This window comes from Nothobranchius furzeri, chromosome 4, assembly GCF_043380555.1.
Source record: "Nothobranchius furzeri strain GRZ-AD chromosome 4, NfurGRZ-RIMD1, whole genome shotgun sequence".
NCBI lineage: Eukaryota > Metazoa > Chordata > Actinopteri > Cyprinodontiformes > Nothobranchiidae > Nothobranchius > Nothobranchius furzeri.
In genome coordinates this window covers 20,833,613-20,853,180 of record NC_091744.1, presented here as the reverse complement: position 1 = coordinate 20,853,180, position 19,568 = coordinate 20,833,613, and the positions used below count along the sequence as shown (strand labels likewise).

At 44.7% G+C, this 19,568-nt stretch overlaps 2 protein-coding genes across 5 annotated transcripts; one reads left to right on the top strand and one right to left on the bottom strand.

Moving 5' to 3' along the window:
- Nucleotides 1-12,733: 12,733 nt before the first annotated feature.
- LOC129160813 (P2X purinoceptor 7-like) lies at nucleotides 12,734-13,903 on the top strand. Its single transcript, XM_054737828.2, has 4 exons — nucleotides 12,734-13,087; nucleotides 13,160-13,226; nucleotides 13,353-13,504; nucleotides 13,569-13,903. Exons 1-4 carry the CDS (start codon nucleotides 12,873-12,875, stop codon nucleotides 13,726-13,728), a joined length of 594 nt encoding a protein of 197 aa, XP_054593803.1. The 5' UTR covers nucleotides 12,734-12,872; the 3' UTR covers nucleotides 13,729-13,903.
- A 62-nt stretch (nucleotides 13,904-13,965) lies between these two features.
- LOC129160812 (uncharacterized) lies at nucleotides 13,966-19,158 on the bottom strand. 4 transcript variants are annotated; one of them, XR_011520431.1, is made up of 12 exons: nucleotides 18,162-19,158; nucleotides 17,450-17,546; nucleotides 17,128-17,308; nucleotides 16,779-17,055; nucleotides 16,521-16,698; nucleotides 16,367-16,443; nucleotides 16,101-16,287; nucleotides 15,773-16,021; nucleotides 15,141-15,312; nucleotides 14,882-15,030; nucleotides 14,399-14,805; nucleotides 13,966-14,322 (listed from the first exon to the last, which is right to left on the bottom strand). XR_011520431.1 is itself a non-coding variant. In XM_054737827.2 (12 exons), the coding sequence occupies exons 1-11, from the start codon at nucleotides 18,468-18,470 to the stop codon at nucleotides 14,642-14,644; spliced, it is 2,040 nt and encodes a 679-aa protein (XP_054593802.2). In that variant the 5' UTR covers nucleotides 18,471-19,158; the 3' UTR covers nucleotides 13,966-14,556; nucleotides 14,630-14,641. The 4 variants fall into 4 exon arrangements, 3 of the variants coding, with proteins under 3 accessions (XP_054593802.2, XP_070406737.1, XP_070406736.1); XM_054737827.2 differs by having other exon boundaries at nucleotides 13,966-14,556; nucleotides 14,630-14,805; XM_070550636.1 differs by having other exon boundaries at nucleotides 13,966-14,552; nucleotides 14,630-14,805.
- Between the last annotated feature and the right edge of the window lie 410 nt (nucleotides 19,159-19,568).

The following is a 19,568-nucleotide window of genomic DNA, read 5'->3' as shown; positions in this document are numbered from 1 at the left end:
ATGCGCTGTCCGTCACTCGGCGTTTAGCCCTGTAGCAAATTCGATTCTACACACTGGAGCGGTTTACAAGAACCACCGCTAATGTAACCAACTGTACTTTGTACCGGAAGGTTCAGCGGATTTTAGGACGCAGAATCGCTGCGTCGGAACGGTTTCACAGCTTATCGGGATGCGTTCCCGTGTCTAAACCGGGGTGGCTAGTTAGCTCTTCGGCTAAGCTAGCGAGTGTCTGGAGCGACCAGAACAAAATTGCCTGATTAACCAAACATGCCTTAGCGACGAGGTAATTAGGGACTTTAGCGTCTGCACTCTGGGGTGCAGATGCGCTCTTCGGTGTATAACGTCGGCTTATAGCGAATAATATTAGCAAGTTAAGCTAACTATTATGCTCGCGATGTTTACCGGGAATAGACAGACGCGGATCAGACGTCTTCCGAACGGAAGTAACTTCCGACGGGGATAGATCTATCTCCGATTTCACAAATATGTGCACACAGTGTCACAAACACAGCGACAAATAATAAAACAGACAGTTTTCAACGTACCAAGACAGGAAAAATACACCTTCATATGTAGGCCTCAAAATGGCCGCTAGTGCACGTCAGCTTTAAGGTGTTTTGATGAAACAGTGCCTCCTGTGGAGGGTGATGAATGTGCAGCCCCCCTTCAAGATAAAAGCTCTGCCTCAAGCTGAACGTGAAAAGCTCACTTTTTTTACATTTTTTTCTGAACTCACACTGAACAAAAGCCCAAATATGTCTCAAAATCGGCACAAAGTGTAATAAACTGTGCAGATATCAGGCTAGGCTCGCCAAAATGTAGTGATCTGTAGTTTGTATATTTATACACTGTAATTAGATCTAAATATTATAATCAGAAGTGGTTGTTTTTATCATCAGGGAGTTTACTTAAACACTATGTATTGACTGAGAGACAAGAAAAGAGAGAGTTGGGATCGTTTAAGAATCTTTAATTTCTATAATTATAAATTCTTACAATCTACCAGGACTAACTCTGTGATGTATGCATATGGATCTGAATGTTATCGTGTTGGTGTGTGTGTGTGTGTGGGTTCAGGATCTCTAGGCTGACGTAGCGAATCTGGTTGTTATGACTAGGCTACCACGAGGCTTCAGAAGCTGATGGCATGAGCCGCCATTTTGTCGTAACTACGTACCATGTGGAGCCTCCCGTGTAGATCAGGAATTGCCAGGTCCTCGAACCTTCAGGTGTACTGGAGCTGGTGAAACAGCGGTCGCAGCACTACAAAGCCCGTCTGAGGGTCGACTCCGGTAGCAGCGGCAGGCGTCAGCGAGTTCAGCTCTTATTTTGAAGGGACGTCGTCTTGTTGTTCAAACGACGGAAATCTCCAGCTTGACAATTCTCAGCTTAAAGTAGAAAGCGCATCTGGCCAGGCTGCACCTCTCTTTTGCGGTGATGGATCGAGAGCTGGTTGAAAACTACGTTGAGAGTATGATGTAACTCCTTTGGAACTCAGATCGAACAGAGCTGAGGTTAAAATGGAACTGAGTTTAAAATGGCGTTGCCTTGTTTTATATCCCCTAGTTGTTTACAAATCTTAGTAAACCGGATTGGACAACTTCATTAAACAACCCAGATTCTGCCCAACGACAGACAAAAGTTCTGATTGGTTGAGAACAATGTGTCATGCTTTTCCATGTTAATGTAGATCAGTCTGTCTGGTGCAGTCCTGTTTATTCATTAACACATAACTCATGACGTCTTTATTTCACAGATCATTCACCTGATTATTATTGATCAACATATGCTTTGATTAGCTTTATCACAAATAAAGTACTTTGATTAATTAATGGAAAGCGTTCTTCTTCTCTTCTTCTGTCTCTTCTCCTGGAATGTAAACATACTGAAACCAGCATCCGACCTTGGCGATTCCTACACGTTGTTACTGTGTGAAGGGGCAGCTGTTAAGGGCAGACAATAGGATCCTAATAACGCTACAGGTGAAACTGTTCCTCTAGCCTATTAACCAAAACATGAGGCTGGATTGTATTGAAAGCGGACGAAAAGTCCACAAAGAGGAGTCGAGCATGAGTTCCTACTAGTTCCTACTGAAAAAGCATATCTAACAGAGTGACCGTTGAATCCTCCACACCCCTCCCAGCCTGATATGCAAACTGTAGAGGATCCAGCAGTCGCTGTGTCTGCTTTAAAAGCTCGCATCTAACCAGCTTTTCAAAGATTTTCATTAAAACTGAAGTTAGAGCAACAGGGCGGAAATCATTTAAAATACCTGGATGTCTCACCTTAGGAATCGGTACAATTTCTGCATCCTTACATATTTTAGGGACCTTTTGTAACCGTAAGGATTCATTATAGAGCTGAAATAACTAATCGATTTAATCGATAATAATCGATTATTAAAATAGTTAACTTTTTTAGTCATCGATTAGTTGTTTAATAATCATATTTTACCGCATAAAATCTATTTTTACCACAATCTGACATCGGTTACAAGCTGTTAAATTTGCCGCCAGTGTGTGGCAGTAATGAGCCACTGATCTACCAGTGGAGCCGTAGAAGAAGAAATGAGCCTATGGCTGTGTCCGAATCCAGGGGTAGGATGCTTGTGAGTTAGTGATGGGAATTCCGGCTCTTTTTAGAGAGCCGGTTCTTTTGGCTCAGCTCACCAAAAAGAGCCGGCTCTTTCGGCTCCCAAGTGGCTCCTCAGATTTTCTGTTGCGTAGAGTACATTTATAACCAAAATAATGCTAAACTATATCTAAATTAATTTACTAATGTAAAAAAAGGCAATATATCAAATATTTATCATTTCTATGGATTTAATAACTGAACACTTTAAGAAATCTCCACTTTCTGACTGCTGGCGCTCATTTTCTCACTGTCTTCGTCGCACTCTCCTCCCTCTCACTCGCCTTTTTCCTCCTCCTCATTCCCTCTCGTCTCCCTCCTCCCACATGTGCTCTGCTGTGTGTCTGTCTGAGTATGATCCTCCCTCTTCCCCGCCCCCTACTGCTCTGTGTGTGGACAGTCTGGACACGCAGTTACACACATGTTGACCAATCGCCTGTGGCTTTCACCGGGGCAGGGGGGAGGGGGGAGGGGAAGGGACGGCTCCCAATGACGAGCTGGCTCCCGTCGTTCACTTCAAAGAGCCGGCTCTTAGAGCCGGTTCGTTCGCGACCGACACATCACTATTGTGAGTACGGGTCCTCGCCGGTCTAGCAAGGCCTGGTCCTTGCAAGACCGCTAAAACCGGAAGTCAGCGGCTCTGAATTCGGACAGTACTAGCCTCGTTGTTATTCCCGCCCCCAGGTCACGTTGCCTAGCTACCGTGACGGCGGCAAACAGGCTAACAAGCTAGTAGCGACGTTGAAAATGGATCCACAGCAATATTTCATTTTATTTGTGGTTTTTGAGGAGCTGTGACGGCTCAATAAACGTCACCGGCCTTTGTATTTAAAGTTTAAAAATCATTTAGTCCTGTTATCTGCTAGAGTTACAAGTATTATACTCATAATCTCCTTTTTTGCATATATCTGAATGTTAGTGATGTGACAGCCGTCGATTGAGCCAGCCCAGCAAACCCTTTTGATGGACGATGCAGTGGTCAGTGAGATGACGCATCCAGAAGCACCCTCTGCAGACCACTCTGTCTGATGTTCCACTTGCCAACCAGAAACGTTCAGCCACGGATCTCGGTTCCTGCACTCCATCCACCTCGATCCATGTTTAGTAGATTTAGCAAACCCACCAAAGACTCCCTGCTTTCCAAGTTTACTGTATATATTTTACTTTTATCTTCACTTTCATTCCTTGCAGTGTTCCCTTACAATTTATTTACTATGTTGTTACTTGTTAAAAACTGAATAATAAAACTGTTAATGATCAAAAAAGAGTTATCAATTAAGAGAAATTTTATTACATTCAAACAAATAACAAAAACATTCAAACACATATATAGAACCTGAACCAGAAGAAACTAAAAGAAAAAAAAAAACATTTCTCTGCCATCCTTTCCATCAATGCTAAAAATGTGTCCATCCTTCTTTCTCTCCTCTCCTCCGCTTCCCTCTGTTGTCTCATGTCCTCCCTGATCAGGTCAAGGAGCTGATCAGCCCTTCTCCTTTTTCTCCCTGATGAGTCCGGCTTCCTTCCACCACTCTCCCTGTCCTCTGTCTCACCCACTGCTGCACTTGGCCCTGGAGTGTCGTCAGGAATGGAAGCAATAAGGATAGGAGGCATAGTGGAAGGCCTCTGTCCCAACACCTCGTCCATGGGGACAAACTAGGGCCAGGTTTCAGCAGTGGGCTTTCCGCTGACTCCCTCTCCTGACCCTGGATACTTGCAGTCCTACAGACAAAGGGAATTAGAATTACAAGGCTTTATTGTCATTTAACAACAGAGAACACTGTGGGCATAATGAAATTACAGATGCTCCTTAAAGGTACTGGTTCTGGATGAGAATAGAGAGGAATAGAAGAACAAAGTCAGATTATAAATCATAGTTGATAAAACATGCAATAAACAATATTTTAATTTATCAACATGGGAGATGAAAATTGTGTTCTGTGTTTTTTTCCACCTAAAATGAAATTAAAAACATTAAATCAGTAATGTGGTTTCTTAAAAATTAACTTAAATAAACATTAAACTTAGTTTTCGTTATTTTTGGCGTTCGTTACATGATTACATAAGATGCAAGCTCTTTTACGGTGAGTTTTTTCCTATTAGACTTTCAAGCAAGTTTACGGTGGGGTGTTAACCTTAAAACAAATGATGAGAAGCTTTATTCGCTAAATAAACACACACACACACGGGAATTATGACGGGACCACCATACAAGCTCGTTCTCGCTGATTTCTGCTTAAAATGTACTTATACAAACGAAAAATGTCTATACACAGAACCGCTTTCAGCTTAGTTTTCTACCGCTATTTTCTTTTAAAAAGCCTGCTGGGATCAAGCTAGTTTACGGTGGGTTTTTTCCTACATTCAAGCTGGTTTTCGGTGGGGCATGTTTTAGCCTTAAATTACATGAAAAAAACAATTTGCGGTATTAGATCTTATATAAAAAACAAACCAAAAGTGCCCAAACACGTATTTTATTTTTTTGACCGCTATTTTTTAACTAACTTACATTTTAAGCTGTACTGCTGTCCCGCTCCATCCGCCTTTGTTGCGAGTGTCGAGTCCAGCGGCCGGCGCGCAAAGCATGCTGGGATACCCTTGCTCCTGTGAGGATCCATCAGACCCATCCTCGAAATGTGGGTGGAGCGAGGACGCGTTTGAGGACGCGAGAATGAGGATTCTTGGAATTCGGACAGTACTTGTTGCTGCGCTTTGACGTCATCGACCTCAAAATGCGCACTCACAAGCATCCTACCCCTGGATTCGGACACAGCCATTGAGTGCCCTCGGTTTTCATGACGTATCACGTTACTGACGCTCATCTTGCTGTGAGAGATGGTGGAACAAGAAATACGGAAGAAAAATAGAAGCGACAAAACAGAAGTGAAACCCCGGACAAAAACCTCACGAGTATGGGAGCACTTCACTCTAGATGCCTTGAAAAGACCGGTGACCTGCAAAATATGCAAAAACCATCTAGCATGGCACGGAAGCACGACGTCCCTAAGTGAACATTTGAGACGAAAACATGTGGGGGCTGATGCAGCAGAGGAAGAGCACTGCGGTCAAGTGAGCCGTCATTTGGAAGAGCCAGCCCGGTAAGTAACAGAAAATAAACAAGCTGGACTTAGTGTTTTAGCTGAGTTCGTTATAGTGGATGTTAAACATGTTTTTTGCCGCGTCAGTCTACAGTGTTCTACTTCTGATTGACTAGATGCAATCGTGAATCTCCTCTGTGTTGTGTATCATGCGCTTGCCAAATTCAGCACGTCTGTTTATAAGAATGTTCTCGTTAAGAGAAAAACGGCACAAACCCATAACTATGTTCCTCATTCAAAAAAGGACAACTCCGCAGTGAAAAATATACAGACGAGCTGTGTCCAGGTGAATATAACGCAGCATCGTTGTACGCTTTCAATTTTTAAATACAGGAGAAATTCAGAAAGTCATTTTTTTTACTATTAAAAGGCTGTTTTACTATCTAACGCTGTAAAACGCCTCACAACACCCGAACGCGAGTCCGCGGGTGAGTCCCTGACCAAAGCCGACCTCCAGGAAATGTTTCAGCAGTTCCTAGCTAAACAGAAGGAACAGCTGAGATCTGCAGATGAGACCTCTGCACCAAAGTCTTCTTCTAAGAAGCCAGACCCAGAGCCACCGTCCGCATGACTAGGCGTGGCTCAACCCCCCAGAGTGGCCAGGACCTACCTGATCAGCTGGGGGAACACTACCGGTAGATCACAGGAATCTCCTGAAATCTACCCCGCAGAGAAACCTGATACTAAATTTCTGAAGTTCCTTGGTGACTTAACAAACCATGATCATGCTCGCCGTTTGTACTGTAGCACCAACGTAGGTGGATGCATACAGGTTGATGCTCTGCTGGATACCGGCTCCGAAATCACCCTGATGTGCTCCACACTGTTCCATCGCGTGTCCGACACCATGCGGTTGCTCGGGAAACCAGTCCAGGTTGAACCTTGTGACCTGAAAATCACCAGCTACACCCAGACCCGGGAGTGTATCACTAACCGGGCATGGCTGGACATCACCTTCCAAGACATGACTCTGGTTCACCCGTTTTATGTCTGCCAGCTAGACACTGAACCACTTCTCATTGGTCAGGACCTGCTTGAACGTCTAGCTCCCCTCATCGACTGCCAGAAGGGTCAACTTTGGGCCCAGGTGGACACACCTAAGCCCTGGAACCCGGATAGCAGCCGACCATCCTCCATTCTTGAAGTCAGCCTAAGTGAGCCGCAAAACCCTTGTTCCAAGGTCATGCCCCTCCCTACGGCTTCCACAGACGATGTCCGCCTGCAAAGGCACGAAACCGCTCCTGGAACTCCTCTCTGCACACATGCGTCTTTTCTCTGCTCGCTGAAGAACGTCAGCCTGCAGCCATATGCACCACACATAGTTGGTGGTCTCACCATCAATTGCACCCACATCTCAGATGCTCGCCTTGCTCTTTGGTCGGAGAAGTCAGCCATCAGCCAGCAGCCGTTTGAACACCTGCGTCAGAAGGCCCCCTGCTGGTCAGTGTGACACGTAGCCATCGGCTCTTGTCAGCCACTTGGCCTTAGAGGCTCCTGAAAGCGCCAGAAGTCTGCTCTCTGACTATCCAGCTTGGAGCAAGACAGCTCACACATACATTCAGCATCATACCACAGCTTGACCCACCTGCACTCATTGGAGCAGACCTGCTGGTTCGATTAGGTGCCCAGCTGGAAACTTGCAATCAAGTCCTTTGGGCCCGCGCCATACCATCATCTGAGCCTTGCTCAGAAGGCCCTGCACACTTGCTGTCCGGAGAGACCATTCCACACGCCTGCCGAGCAGTGGTTGAGGCCAGCACGGTTCTGCCCCCACAGGTCAAAGGAATGCCTTTTCGTCTGACTGATGAAGCATCAGAAGCTGCCAAGCACCCAAGCCTTCTTCCAGCCATCACCGCATTTCTTGGAGCTCAACTTAGCCGTCTGTGGCACGCCACTCTTGGAGTTGAACAATCGTTCTGTCTACTTGTTGGTCGAAAATCCAACCCGGAGTCCTATCCACATGCCGGCAGGAAAGCCCTTGGGCATGCTGATAGATAGCTCTTTCCATGACTTCGAACTTTCAGTCCCCGTAATCGGACAACTTCCCTTGTTCGTGAACGACAGACAGATTGGTGCAGACACATTCAGTACTTTCCCCTCACAAATGATTACCATCAAGCGGCATGAAGCCCTTCCTGAGGAACCCATTTGCAGTGCAACCTTAGATACTGACGGCGGTCATTGTCTAACGGTTTTTGCAATAAATACTCAGCCATCTGAGTCACCGGTTGAAAGCCCGGACCACCAGAGACCCTCCTCCTCTGAACCTTATGACGGCTTTGAGGCCGAAGTCAGCCAGCAGCTTGACAAAGCGGATGCGCTGGAATCAGAGGAGCAGAGAGCAGAGCTTAGAAGCCTGTTCTATGAGTTTCAGTCCGTCTTATCCAGGGACTCCCTGGACTGTGGACTCACAAAAATGCACACGGTTCGCATTCCAACGAACCCGAATTCCCCTCCTACTTTTGTACGCCAGTACAAGATTCCCCTCGCTGCTTATGAGTTGATCCAGGAGATCCTCGATCAGCTGAAGGAGAAAAACATCATCAGAGAGTGTAACTCCACTTACAACTCTCCCATCTGGCCGGTTCTGAAACCGACTGGGAAATGGCGTCTCACCATAGACTATCGTGCACTGAACAAACAAGTACCTCTCTCCAGGTGGCCTATGATCCATTTAGATCAAGAACTAGCCAGAGTCAGAGATGCTCGTTTCTTCTCTACGGTTGACGTAGCGAACAGTTTTTGGACCATGAAGGTTGAACCGGCGGACCAGTATAAACTGGCTTTCTCCTTTGGAAATCGCCAGTATACTTGGAACCGCTGCCCCTTTGGCTACTCTAACTCACCTGCCGAGTTCAACATCTTCCTCCACAAAGCCATGTCAGATGCTGCTTCCAGAGGGAACCTCATATATGTCGATGACATCTTGATGAGGAGTCAAACCTTCGAGGAGCACCTGGCCGAGCTCCGTCATGTGCTACAACAGCTCGCTGACGCCGGAGCTAAATTGGCAATTCTCAAAGGACAGTGGTGTAGAACCAAAGTGGAGTATGTTGGACTGCTGGTGGGCCCTAATGGAGTCGAGCCCCAAGCGGGACGCATTAGGGCCATCCAGGACATCAAAGCCCCAGCTACTCTGACTGAACTCATAAGCTTCCTCGGGGTCTGCAACTACTCCAGGCAGTTCATTGAGGAGTACGCTGAAATAGCGAGGCCTCATACTGAACTGCTTCGGAACGACACACCTTTCGTGTGGGACAGACCCCAAGAACTCTCCTTCCAGTTCCTAAAACAGAAGTTGGTGTCCGCACCCTGTCTGGCTTACCCAGACAAGGATAAAGAGTTCTACATAGAGGCTACTTTCTCCTCTCACTGCCTGAGCGCTGCTTTGAAGCAGAAACACGATCAGGACATGAGAGTTGTGGCATACGCCAGCAAGCCTCTGAGCAAGGTGGAACTCCAGTTCTCAGACTGCGAGAGAGCTCTCCTCTCTACAGTCTGGGCCGTCGAGCACTTTCGTAGTTACATCGGTGGACAGAAAGTGATCATTGAAATGATCATTGAAATGTGTCATCAGCCCGTCACCTTCCTAAACAGCCAGCGACTGCGCGAAGGAAGAGTGTCAAACAGCCGCATTGCGACGTGGATGATGGTGCTCCAAGGATACAACACTGAGGTCAAGTATGGTCAGAACACCAAGCTAGCGCTAGGACAAGGGCTAGCAGGCTGCCAGCACTGTGACTCTGACTCCGTCATGGGCCCCCTGGACACACCTGCCGCAGTCTACCTAACCGCATCCAATCATCGCTACTTTGATGAGAATGTTTGCCAAGGCCTTCCGAAAGTCTACACTGATGGATGTGCCTACCTTCACGAAGGTCAGCTCCGTGCTGGGGTTGGAGTCGTTTGGGTGGACTGTGACCAAATCACTACCGGTTGGGCCAAAAGTCTAGTCAGTACACAGAAATCGCTGCAGTGTTGATAACCCTCCAGCAGGCGGCAGCCTTGGACATCACGCAAATCGTCCTTTGCTCAGATTCGAACTACGCTAGACACAGCTTCATTTCTCACTTCCCCATGTGGAAGGAGAACCACATGAAAAACGCCAGGAACAGAGACGTGAAACACTCAGAGTTATTCCTAGCGTGTGATCTGCTCACCACCGAGAAAGGCATAATGGTCTACTGGAAAAAGGTCAAAGGTCACTCCAGGACCCTAGGTCTGGAGAAAGATGGTAATGACGAAGCTGACCGCCTTGCTAAGCTCGGTGCTGACCAGGGAACCTGCTGGGAATTCAAAGACGAGTGGCTTCCACCCAAGGCTGTTCACGAGGTCTGCGCGATTACTCGTCGCCATGCTAAACAGGCAGACGAACCTCGGACCGTTGGGGTACCCGTGTTTCTAGGCAGAAAACCACAGGACGCGGACCTAGTCACCATGCAGGAACAAGATCCTGACCTGAAGTTCACCCGCGAGCTTTCCAAAAGGGCCCGATGCCTGAACAACCGTCACCACCTACTGGCGCAAGCCGAGATTTGGTAAACCTGCATCGTCAGCTCGCGCACCTGAAACCACAAAACGATTTGTTAGTTTATATGCATGACGACCACAGCCCGCCGCGCTGGGTTGTTCCACTCGACCATAGAGGAGTAATGCTTGCCTATGCCCACGGCGCTCCGGTTGGAGGTCACCGTGGAGCAAAAGCTACCCTCGCGTCACTGACAGAAGTAGCATATTGGCCGTCGATGTCCAAGGACGTACACAGCTATGTCCAAGGCTGGGTAATTTGGTGCCCAAGGCGAGAGTGCCCATTTGCCCCCCCCCCACCCCCCACCCCCCCACCCCCCGCCTCTCACCCAAACCCAAGTCCACACATTGGAAAAAGCAACTCCACAGTTATTCCTTAGTTACAAATTTTTTATTTTAAATATTCACACAGCAACTCTTTAAAGTCAACAGTCTGAAGAATAAATGTAAGCTTGTAAGATAAGTAACCTGGGAATATTACAATAACCGACAACTCAAGATGTTGTGCAAATGTCATTGGGGGGGATGCAAAATCAACACACACACACACACACACACACACACACACACACACACACACACACACACACACACACACACACACACACACACACACACACACACAAAGCAACTTAACCCTCTGATGCATGAATTAAGAACAGTGCCACTTTCACATTCAAAAACAGGTGGAAGTGAGCGCATCCATGGGGAATATTTGAAAAAACGTATGTCTCACTCTCAGGTGCTCTTCAGCATCAAATAAATCGTAGAATATGAGGAAGAAGAACCGGTGATCTGAGGCACTCTGAGGATTTCATTAATTAAACAAGGAAACACCGACGCGTTTCTGTACGACCTTCTTCAGGGCATAAACCTTTATACCTTGAAGATGACTCACTATGTCACAAAAACTAACGTCCATCCTTTTTTACAAATTTACAGCCTAATTGACAATAACATCTTAAGGAGACAATTTCAGATGTTGAGATTATTTAATATTCTCAATGCTAAATCAATGCTGCACTGATTGTGCCAAAAACAAGTGTCTGGTGTGGATTTAAACAAATAAATTTTGCATATCGATATATGTGATAAGCCGTTTAATTTGAAAAAGTCCGTTTCTACTGCTGATTACAAATAGCCTAAAAAGTAACTTACTCACCTGGTTGTAGATGCTGAGATTGTAGCTCAGTAAATGTGCTGCTGCTGCGTGATGCCTGGATAGAAGACGCTGCAGCGTAAACAAGAAAGAGACGGTATAAGATGTCATGCTGTGTTTAGGCAGTACTCACTCCCCGCCGGGCCCGGCGGCAGCGGGGGAGTCACCGCCACGGCCGCGGCGGTGCCGCCCGATGTGTCGGACAAAGTTGAAAATTTGCCACACCCACACCTAACGTTCTTCTGATATACAAATATTAAATTCATATTGTATGCGTACTTAAAACTTGAAACAACGTTCATAAAAGGCTGCAATCAAGCTCCAAAAGCCATTAAAAAATCTTACATTCTTCATCATCACAGTGAGACTCAACATTGTCTCACTGCATCTGGACACGATGATTCAAAAGTAAAATGAATGGGTTAAAGTTACAGATACTGTATTGTGTGTGTGAACAGCTAGCGAGGGTCTGTCCGTGGACCGCGCCTGGCAGGAGAGGCAGTTAGCTACAATAATAATGCAAAAAGTTCCTTTGCAAAACTTATAAAGTCTACATACCTCTGCTTTGGGCCCGTTTTTATTCTTCTTCCTTCCTTCGCTTTCGGAATGCTGATCCCGATGGCTTAGGCGTTGTTTTCCTTGTAAAATATCAAACGTTTAAACGCGACCACAACAGGATGTCCTTCTACAGTGCCACCCACACACGTAATCTCTATGGCAACCTTAACGGTCAAATGCATCGGAGCGGTGGCTCAAGCGGTAGCTCGAAATGCAGCCAGATCATTAGAATTTAAATATTGATGTTTTAATTTCATGTCATTTCAAAGGGGAATTTTGAGTATGTAGAGAGTGCATTTCCTATTACAAACATGAATTTAATAAACTTTTTTTTTTTTTTTTTAATTTTGCACCCATCAGATGGCGCCCCAGGCGGCCGCCTGTGTCGCCTGTCGACAAAGCCGGCCCTGTCCAAGGCTGCCTCATCTGTGCCCAGTTTCAACCCTCCCAGCCGCTCGCTAGAGCCCCACTGCAACGCAGGGGAATAACCTTCCCTTGGTCCCACCTGCAGATCGACTGGGTTGGACCGGTTCCCAAATCGGCAAGAGGAAACAAATATATGCTAACTGTAACTTGCAGTTTCACAAAGTGGGTGGAGTGCATTCCAGTGCCAAACGACACAGCCGTCACTACTGCTGTACTGCTGATTAACCACGTTTTCAGTCGATGGAGCCTTCCGCTCTGCATCGACTCTGACCGGGGAACCCATTTCACATCCAGTGTAATGACGTCCTTGTTTGAACTTCTGGGAGTGGAAGTTAAAGTAGTGGTAACAGCCTCCTCAGAGTCTTACTCCACCCACATTTCATATTTGAAAAATGCGGCCCAAAGAGGCGTTTCCTGTAAGACCGAGAAGGCGGAGCTATGGCCGTGATTGACATACTGAAATTTGAATACAGATGGCGACGGAGAGCGACACTAGCTCAGAGCAGTCATTCGAGGTGGAGGACTTTTCCCCACCTTCTTCCCCAGAGGATAGGGAGGAGGGCTTATTGGGGGAAGCAAGCGGTCCTGAACCGTATCTTTTTGAGCCACTAGCTCGTGAGTTGTCAGAGGCCCCTGGAGTCGAGCCAGCAGGAGTATCAAGGCATCGAATGGGTCCAGTCTCTGAGTGGTAAGTAGCTTTTAGCCACAGCTAGCTATATTTAGCTTAGCTAAAAGTAATATTGTATGACTGCCTCGACAGGTGCACCTGCGGCCACTGCACATCATTGTCTGCCAGAGAAAATGTGTGCTGCAGAGAAACGCCCAAGGTATAAAAATAAAAGTACCCCACCATGAGAAAAGCATTCTGTAATGTACACATTTGTTACACAATCACTAACATCATACTAATATTGAACTCTTATAGACCTGATATCAGTTGTTCTTTGTCATAGGTAATGCTCAGGTGTCAGCAGGTGGGTGTAACCTCCTGCATAACAGAGCATCCTGGTTTTGAGGCTGTTGCTCTGAATCCCTACGTGTTGCAGGCAGTTTATGGCACCTTTCTGCAACTCTATGGGGAGATGCAGGAGACTACGCTCAACAGGTAAGACAACTGTCAAATTACTTTTTTTATGAATACTTTATAACTCATACCACCTCTTTCTCAGCTGTTACAGACATCTGGCGTACCGGAATGTGGTCAGGTGGTGTTGGGGTTACCTGGGACAGCACGTTCGTGTTGTGATCCCGTCATGCGCTGTCTCCAGAATAAGGCAGGAGTTCCCAGAAGACGGTGCATACAAAGGATTCCTCCCTCCTCTGAACTAATATATTTTTTTTTGATTAAATAAATGTTATAATATATATTTCCTGTATTGATTCCTGTCCATAAAAAGCTGCATAAATCACAAAACGGTAAATGCACTTCTTTACACTTTGACATTATTTATATATACACACATATAGCCACATACTTTCAAATGAGCTCTTACAACAGTAAGGTTCTAATTCGGGGTTAATTAATGCTGCTGTAACAAGTGAGTTTACACCCTGTGTGATTAATGAAGTATATTCTAGAGCAGGTTCAATTAGGTAAAAATGAATGATAATAAATGTGATATATGTATTTATACACATCAAAATATCAATATAATTGTATTTAAAAAGACACAATTGCGCTTTAAAGATAACATTTATTATAGCTACTACTAAGACAATGTTAGATAACAATCTGATCATAACTTTCAAGATTTTTGACAAAACTCTAAACCACAAGCAGAGATTCTGGAGCCATGTGAGGAGAGGTTGGGCCAACAGTGATGTTTCATAGGTTCCTTAGACTGGAGGTAGCTTTCACTGTGATGACAAACGTGGAGATGGATCCCGGGAGCACAGGTTTTTCTGTTACAAGATCAGGAGGCTCTAAGGAAAAAGTAATATTAGTATGACTAGTATGACTTACAAAAGCAAGACTGGTGAGTTTTGCTATGTTACATACGGCCAAGATTTTCAAGTTGTATGGGAGCCACAGAGCAGAAAGGTTGTAGAGATCAATAGACATCTGGGAGGTGGACAGCATGAGTCACGAGTGGATGAGCATAAAGATCCATAATGACGACAGGTAACTCCTCTGTCGTACAGTGGTGTGCAGCCTGGCTGAGGAGGAGAAAAGGAGAAACCACACAGAGTAGAGTACTAACTAATAATTACAATCTCCTGTGTAGCTCACCTGACGTGCACTTTAAAACCTGGACCTGTGCCTGCTCACAGCATCCCGTTTATCTGGTCTTTGGAACTGGGCACAGAGCGGTTCTGGAACCGTAATTTTGTCCGAGTACTCCTGATATGGGAGAGGATCCACCACCACAGAGTCGAACAGCAGGTCCATAAGCTTGTGCACATATACTGGAAAAGGGTTTTCAGTATTACAATAGCTCTCCATGACCATCATTTTGGTTTTATCATACAATATATGACATACATGAGGTTGGATTGGTCTTCAGGGCTCTCACTGTGTAGTCTCCACGTTTGTACTTTGGGTACACTACAGCATATCTCAGCTCACCAGTTGCTGTTGCTGCATGTGAGCGTGCTGCATTTTCATTATAGTGCATTGCAGCAATTTGTAATCTGAAATAATCAAATAAACAAACCATGTAGATTTGAGGCAAAATTCTACATTTCATGCTAAAATTTGAACAATTAGAGGCATTAATTTGAACATTTGTTGTATTCATTACCTAGACAGCATTCCTTTGAAGGAGAAGACTTGACTTTTTGGAGTAAATCTGATGATGAGACTGTGGAAAGCCTCCAAGGTGGATGTGTGGTACTGAGGGCTTATCTTCTCTACGTCCTTCACAAACCGTGGAGCTAACAGAATGGCAGTGAGCTTCTCACATGATGCTGTGCCTACGTAGAAAATGTTAATTACAAAAATTACAATTTGATCAACTTTAGAATGTTGCTATTATTTCCATTGAGAAAAAGTTACCCATAGCTGACATTTTTAGATGACAAATGTATGAAAGAGTGACTAATAGTGCTGTAGACAGGTGTGGTCATTACTTACGGCATTTTAGTACATATTATGTCAATTATGGCTGTTCTGCCTAAAACCATGAGTTGTGTGGCGCACTCGTGTGTTTAAATTTCTGCACAGCATTTTATTCTTAGTAATTAATTGCTGTTGGCCAAATGGTGGTGTGTGACCTTAGCAGCTACATGTGATGTCTGTTACTCACATGCTCAAAAAATATTTCTCCATGTTGAAGGAGGTGAAGACAAATATTCTGTTGTGGGGTGACGTGTTTTAAATGTAAATAAACCAAACAGTAAAGGCTCAGCTGTAATGAGTACATGCTACACTTACTTGGTTTGAGCCACTGTCTTGCCTGTTCTCCATCCAGAGGTGCATGCAGACAGCTAGGGAACAGGGCGTTGTCATGGCTGTGCACATTTTGGATGTGGTTGGCAACTGAAGTCCACTTTGCAACTGCCTCCTGTCCTGAGGAGGAACTGGATGCTGACCAGTAGAGGTGGTTCACCACACTTTGCTTCCACAGTCTCACATCCTGGGTCGTCTTTCTCTTCCCCAGCTCTTCGATTTTCTTACCAATTCCTGGAGAGCCAAATAGACCCACATTTAAAATAGAAAAAAAAATCCTGTAATATTCACTATATACATCCCCAAAGATTACCTTTTCCCATGTGCCAGGGGTCAAAGTAGTGACTGATTTCCTTTTTTTCCTCCCTCAAATACTTCTGCACTCCTGTGTGGCGGTCAGTCACGACTTGCTGCACATCGACCCCCCTCTCCAAAAGTGTGCTCAGACTTCTCACAAATCCCTCCTTCTCCATTCGCACACTATTCCCAACTTCATTGCTCTGAAAATAAACATAATTCTCCATTGATCTGTGAATAATTAACCATTAAATGTTTTGGAATCATCAGGTAATGTTGTACCTGTACAAGTTGGATATCAATAACTTTGTTTCTTTTGAGATCCATCATGGTGTAGCTGCCATATTTGGCTGAGTGTCCTTCAAGAAATGCAAGTTATTACTTAATTTACATTTGATAGCAAAGGAATAAAATAAATAAATTTAAACGTATTCACCAGGTGAATCAGCTCGCATGTCACCACCAAGAGTCACAGGTCCAGATTCAGTAGCCTCCTGGATGATATCAGCTTGCTCTAGCTGCCACTGCCAGCTCACTGTTGGAATTAAGAGCTTTGCCTGATGCCGACAGAATGACTGCTTGGACAGTCCCTGCACATTGAAGGCACCCAGGAACTAAAATATGAAAAGTTACGTCATGAAATGAGAGACGCACAGACCTTATCAAAACTAACCTAAACAGTTTTGGCCTATACCTTAGAAATCTGGCTAAATGATGAGCCTGTGAAAAGGACAGCAGCACAGAGCTGGAGGTTTCCTGCTGGGATGCTGTTCACCATGGGCTGACTGGACCATTCATTGTAGTGCTCACAGCATGAACACCGTTGTGTCACACGGAGCAGTGTGCCGACTGTTGTCGTGTTCACAACACAACGACCGGTACAAACGGGACACCTTCTGAACAGCCCCAGCAACTGTTTCTCATGAACAATGTACTTCTTGTCCTTTTGTGGATGGACCTCAGTGAAAGAGCTGTATAGAACACATACATTTATATATATGGTCATAACTAAAAAATTCTAAAATGTTATAATTTTTTTTTACCTTGAACAGTTCACTGAGCTTGCACTGTCATTGAGGTGGAAGCTGGGATCAACAACAGACACCTCATATCGTGGTCTTTTCAGGGGTGTGGACGCAGCTCTGGGACTTTGTGGAAGATGAATTTCCGTCACGGTACCTGTGTCACAAGACACACTGCGGCTGGGAGCTCTAAACTGTGTGGCTATGTAAAATACAAAGAAGCAGCACATTTATAAATGTTTAAAATAGCATAAAATCACGTGTAACAATAATCTGTAAAACAAATTAAAACTAGAAGGTAATAATAAAATGTTTACATAGAAGATTATTAAAAATAATTCACCTTTGCTACGTCGATAAGGCTTTACATGAGCCTGGACAAGTGCATTTTTGCAGATTACTAAATCAGTCTGACAGCCAACGTCTTGGGTAGATTTAGCCTGAAACAAAAAATAGAAGCACATTGTTGTTGGAGTTTATAAAGTCATATAATATACAAAAGAAACTGTCCAATATATATATATATATATATATATATATATATATATATATATATATATATATATATATATATATATATATATATATAGGCGCTTTATAACATTCCTAGTGTGTGATCGTTATTATAACGTCAAAGTCAGTCACATATGATGTGAAGAACCTGAAATGCGACCTCCTGAACAGAATTCCTCACAGAACCGGGTTAGGCTTTGGTGTAAAGCTGGATTTCACGCTGTAATGATGTCTGTCAACTAGTGCTGCGTTAGAGCCACTGTTGCTGAATTACCGACTGACACAAAAACAACCCGAATTTTCTCCGAGCCTGACAGAAATAGTCAAGTGGACCTTTTTTGTCGGCCAGGGCTTTGAGAAATGTTCCGATTCGCCGCTGATTCTAACCTTACATCCCGTTCCACATTTTGTGAACTTGACAAATTAGCCCGAAGGCAGTGCAGGCTGATATTAGCTAAATGGAGTGAACCACGTCTCTCAAACTTTGCATTTAGGTAGGAAATTGTCTTTAGAAGATGCTAACTTTTATTTAGCTTACTCACCTCAGACTGGAGCCCGCCATGGTGGGGGAGCAGAGTCGGTGGGCTGCATCTAATTCGTGGAAGAGCCACGGTGGGCACGGCCTCCCTCTTCAAACGGAGACGTGCAGAATAACCCAGTTCAAACTCCATCATGTTGGCGAAGGAATCGCGGGTAAAATGCTGGTTGCAGACTACAGCACCAGGCGGGAGCTGACTGTTTTCCAGTACACCGATTGCGCGCAACCACTGGCGCCTAATTTCTAAGTCCAGTGGAAAGGAGTGCAACCCCACAGAGCCACCACAACCAACTACACTACACCTTTTAACCATACTAACACGATATGGAACACTAAACCTGAATTACTTTCCTAATAAAACTAACAGCTAAACACTAACTAAACTACAATATCTAACAGCCAAGCTAACACTAAATAAGTATGTATAACACTAAAAGCTATGCTAAAGACTAGAATATGCTAATGATATATGCTAACGATATGTAACACTAAACCTGAATTACTTTCCTAATAAAACTAACAGCTAAACACTAACTAAACTACAATATCTAACAGCCAAGCTAACACTAAATAAGTATGTATAACACTAAAAGCTATGCTAAAGACTAGAATATGCTAATGATATATGCTAATGCTGAACTACCGCTAACCGTCCTACACTCGCTTGCAAATCCAACTCCCAACTCGCCACAGGGCGTGGCCGAGACTCTCGTTGCTTTATAACTTTGGCACAAGAGCTGCTACGTAGTACTCTACTGGTTTACGTAGTATCTTACTCTTTAGCCATTGGCTAAAATTTATTCAAAATGTGTCAAATTCTGTGTTTTAAGCTGAAGGTGGCGCATTACTGTGGTTTTTAGGCTGAAAAATTAATTTTTAAAGAAAATGCACCAAAATGCTAAAATAATGAATACACACATTTAAAACACTATTAGACACTCATTTATACAGTTCATCAGCAAAAAAAAGTTAATTTAGACGTTACTTGCTCTTTAAGTTCCACCTCCCCTATCACCCACAGTCATCCGGACAGGTCGAACGGATGAACCGCACGGTCGTGTCCATGCTCAAAAAGTATGTCTACTCCACCGGGAAGGACTGGGACGTTAAGCTCCCTCTGGTCCTGATGGCCATACGGTCCGCTCCCCAGCGATCCACGGGGGTTACGCCCTTTGAGATGATGACCGGCAGACTGATGACCCTATCACTGCACCTCCTGTATCACCCAGTGGATGTCAGTGTTGCCACTGCCTATGCGCGTTATGCGCGTGGGGACTATCCCGTTTCCTATCCTCTTGTTTTGTGCCTGACCAGGATCCAAGGCAAAGACCAAAGACCAAAGACAAAGGCGTCCAAGGTAGTGTTGTCAAAAAAATCGATACCTAGATATAAATCGATACTAAAAGTGGTA

Coding starts and splice junctions, on each gene's coding strand:
- LOC129160813 (XM_054737828.2), top strand. CDS start 12,873: ATGGCGACGGAGAGCGACACTAGCTCAGAGCAGTCATTCGAGGTGGAG. Junction 13,088..13,159: donor ATGGGTCCAGTCTCTGAGTG/GTAAGTAGCTTT, acceptor CTGCCTCGACAG/GTGCACCTGCGGCCACTGCA. Junction 13,227..13,352: donor GCTGCAGAGAAACGCCCAAG/GTATAAAAATAA, acceptor TCTTTGTCATAG/GTAATGCTCAGGTGTCAGCA.
- LOC129160812 (XM_070550635.1), bottom strand. CDS start 18,470: ATGGTTAAAAGGTGTAGTGTAGTTGGTTGTGGTGGCTCTGTGGGGTTG. Junction 16,444..16,520: donor CATGCGAGCTGATTCACCTG/GTGAATACGTTT, acceptor CATTTCTTGAAG/GACACTCAGCCAAATATGGC. Junction 16,288..16,366: donor TTGATATCCAACTTGTACAG/GTACAACATTAC, acceptor GTTTATTTTCAG/AGCAATGAAGTTGGGAATAG.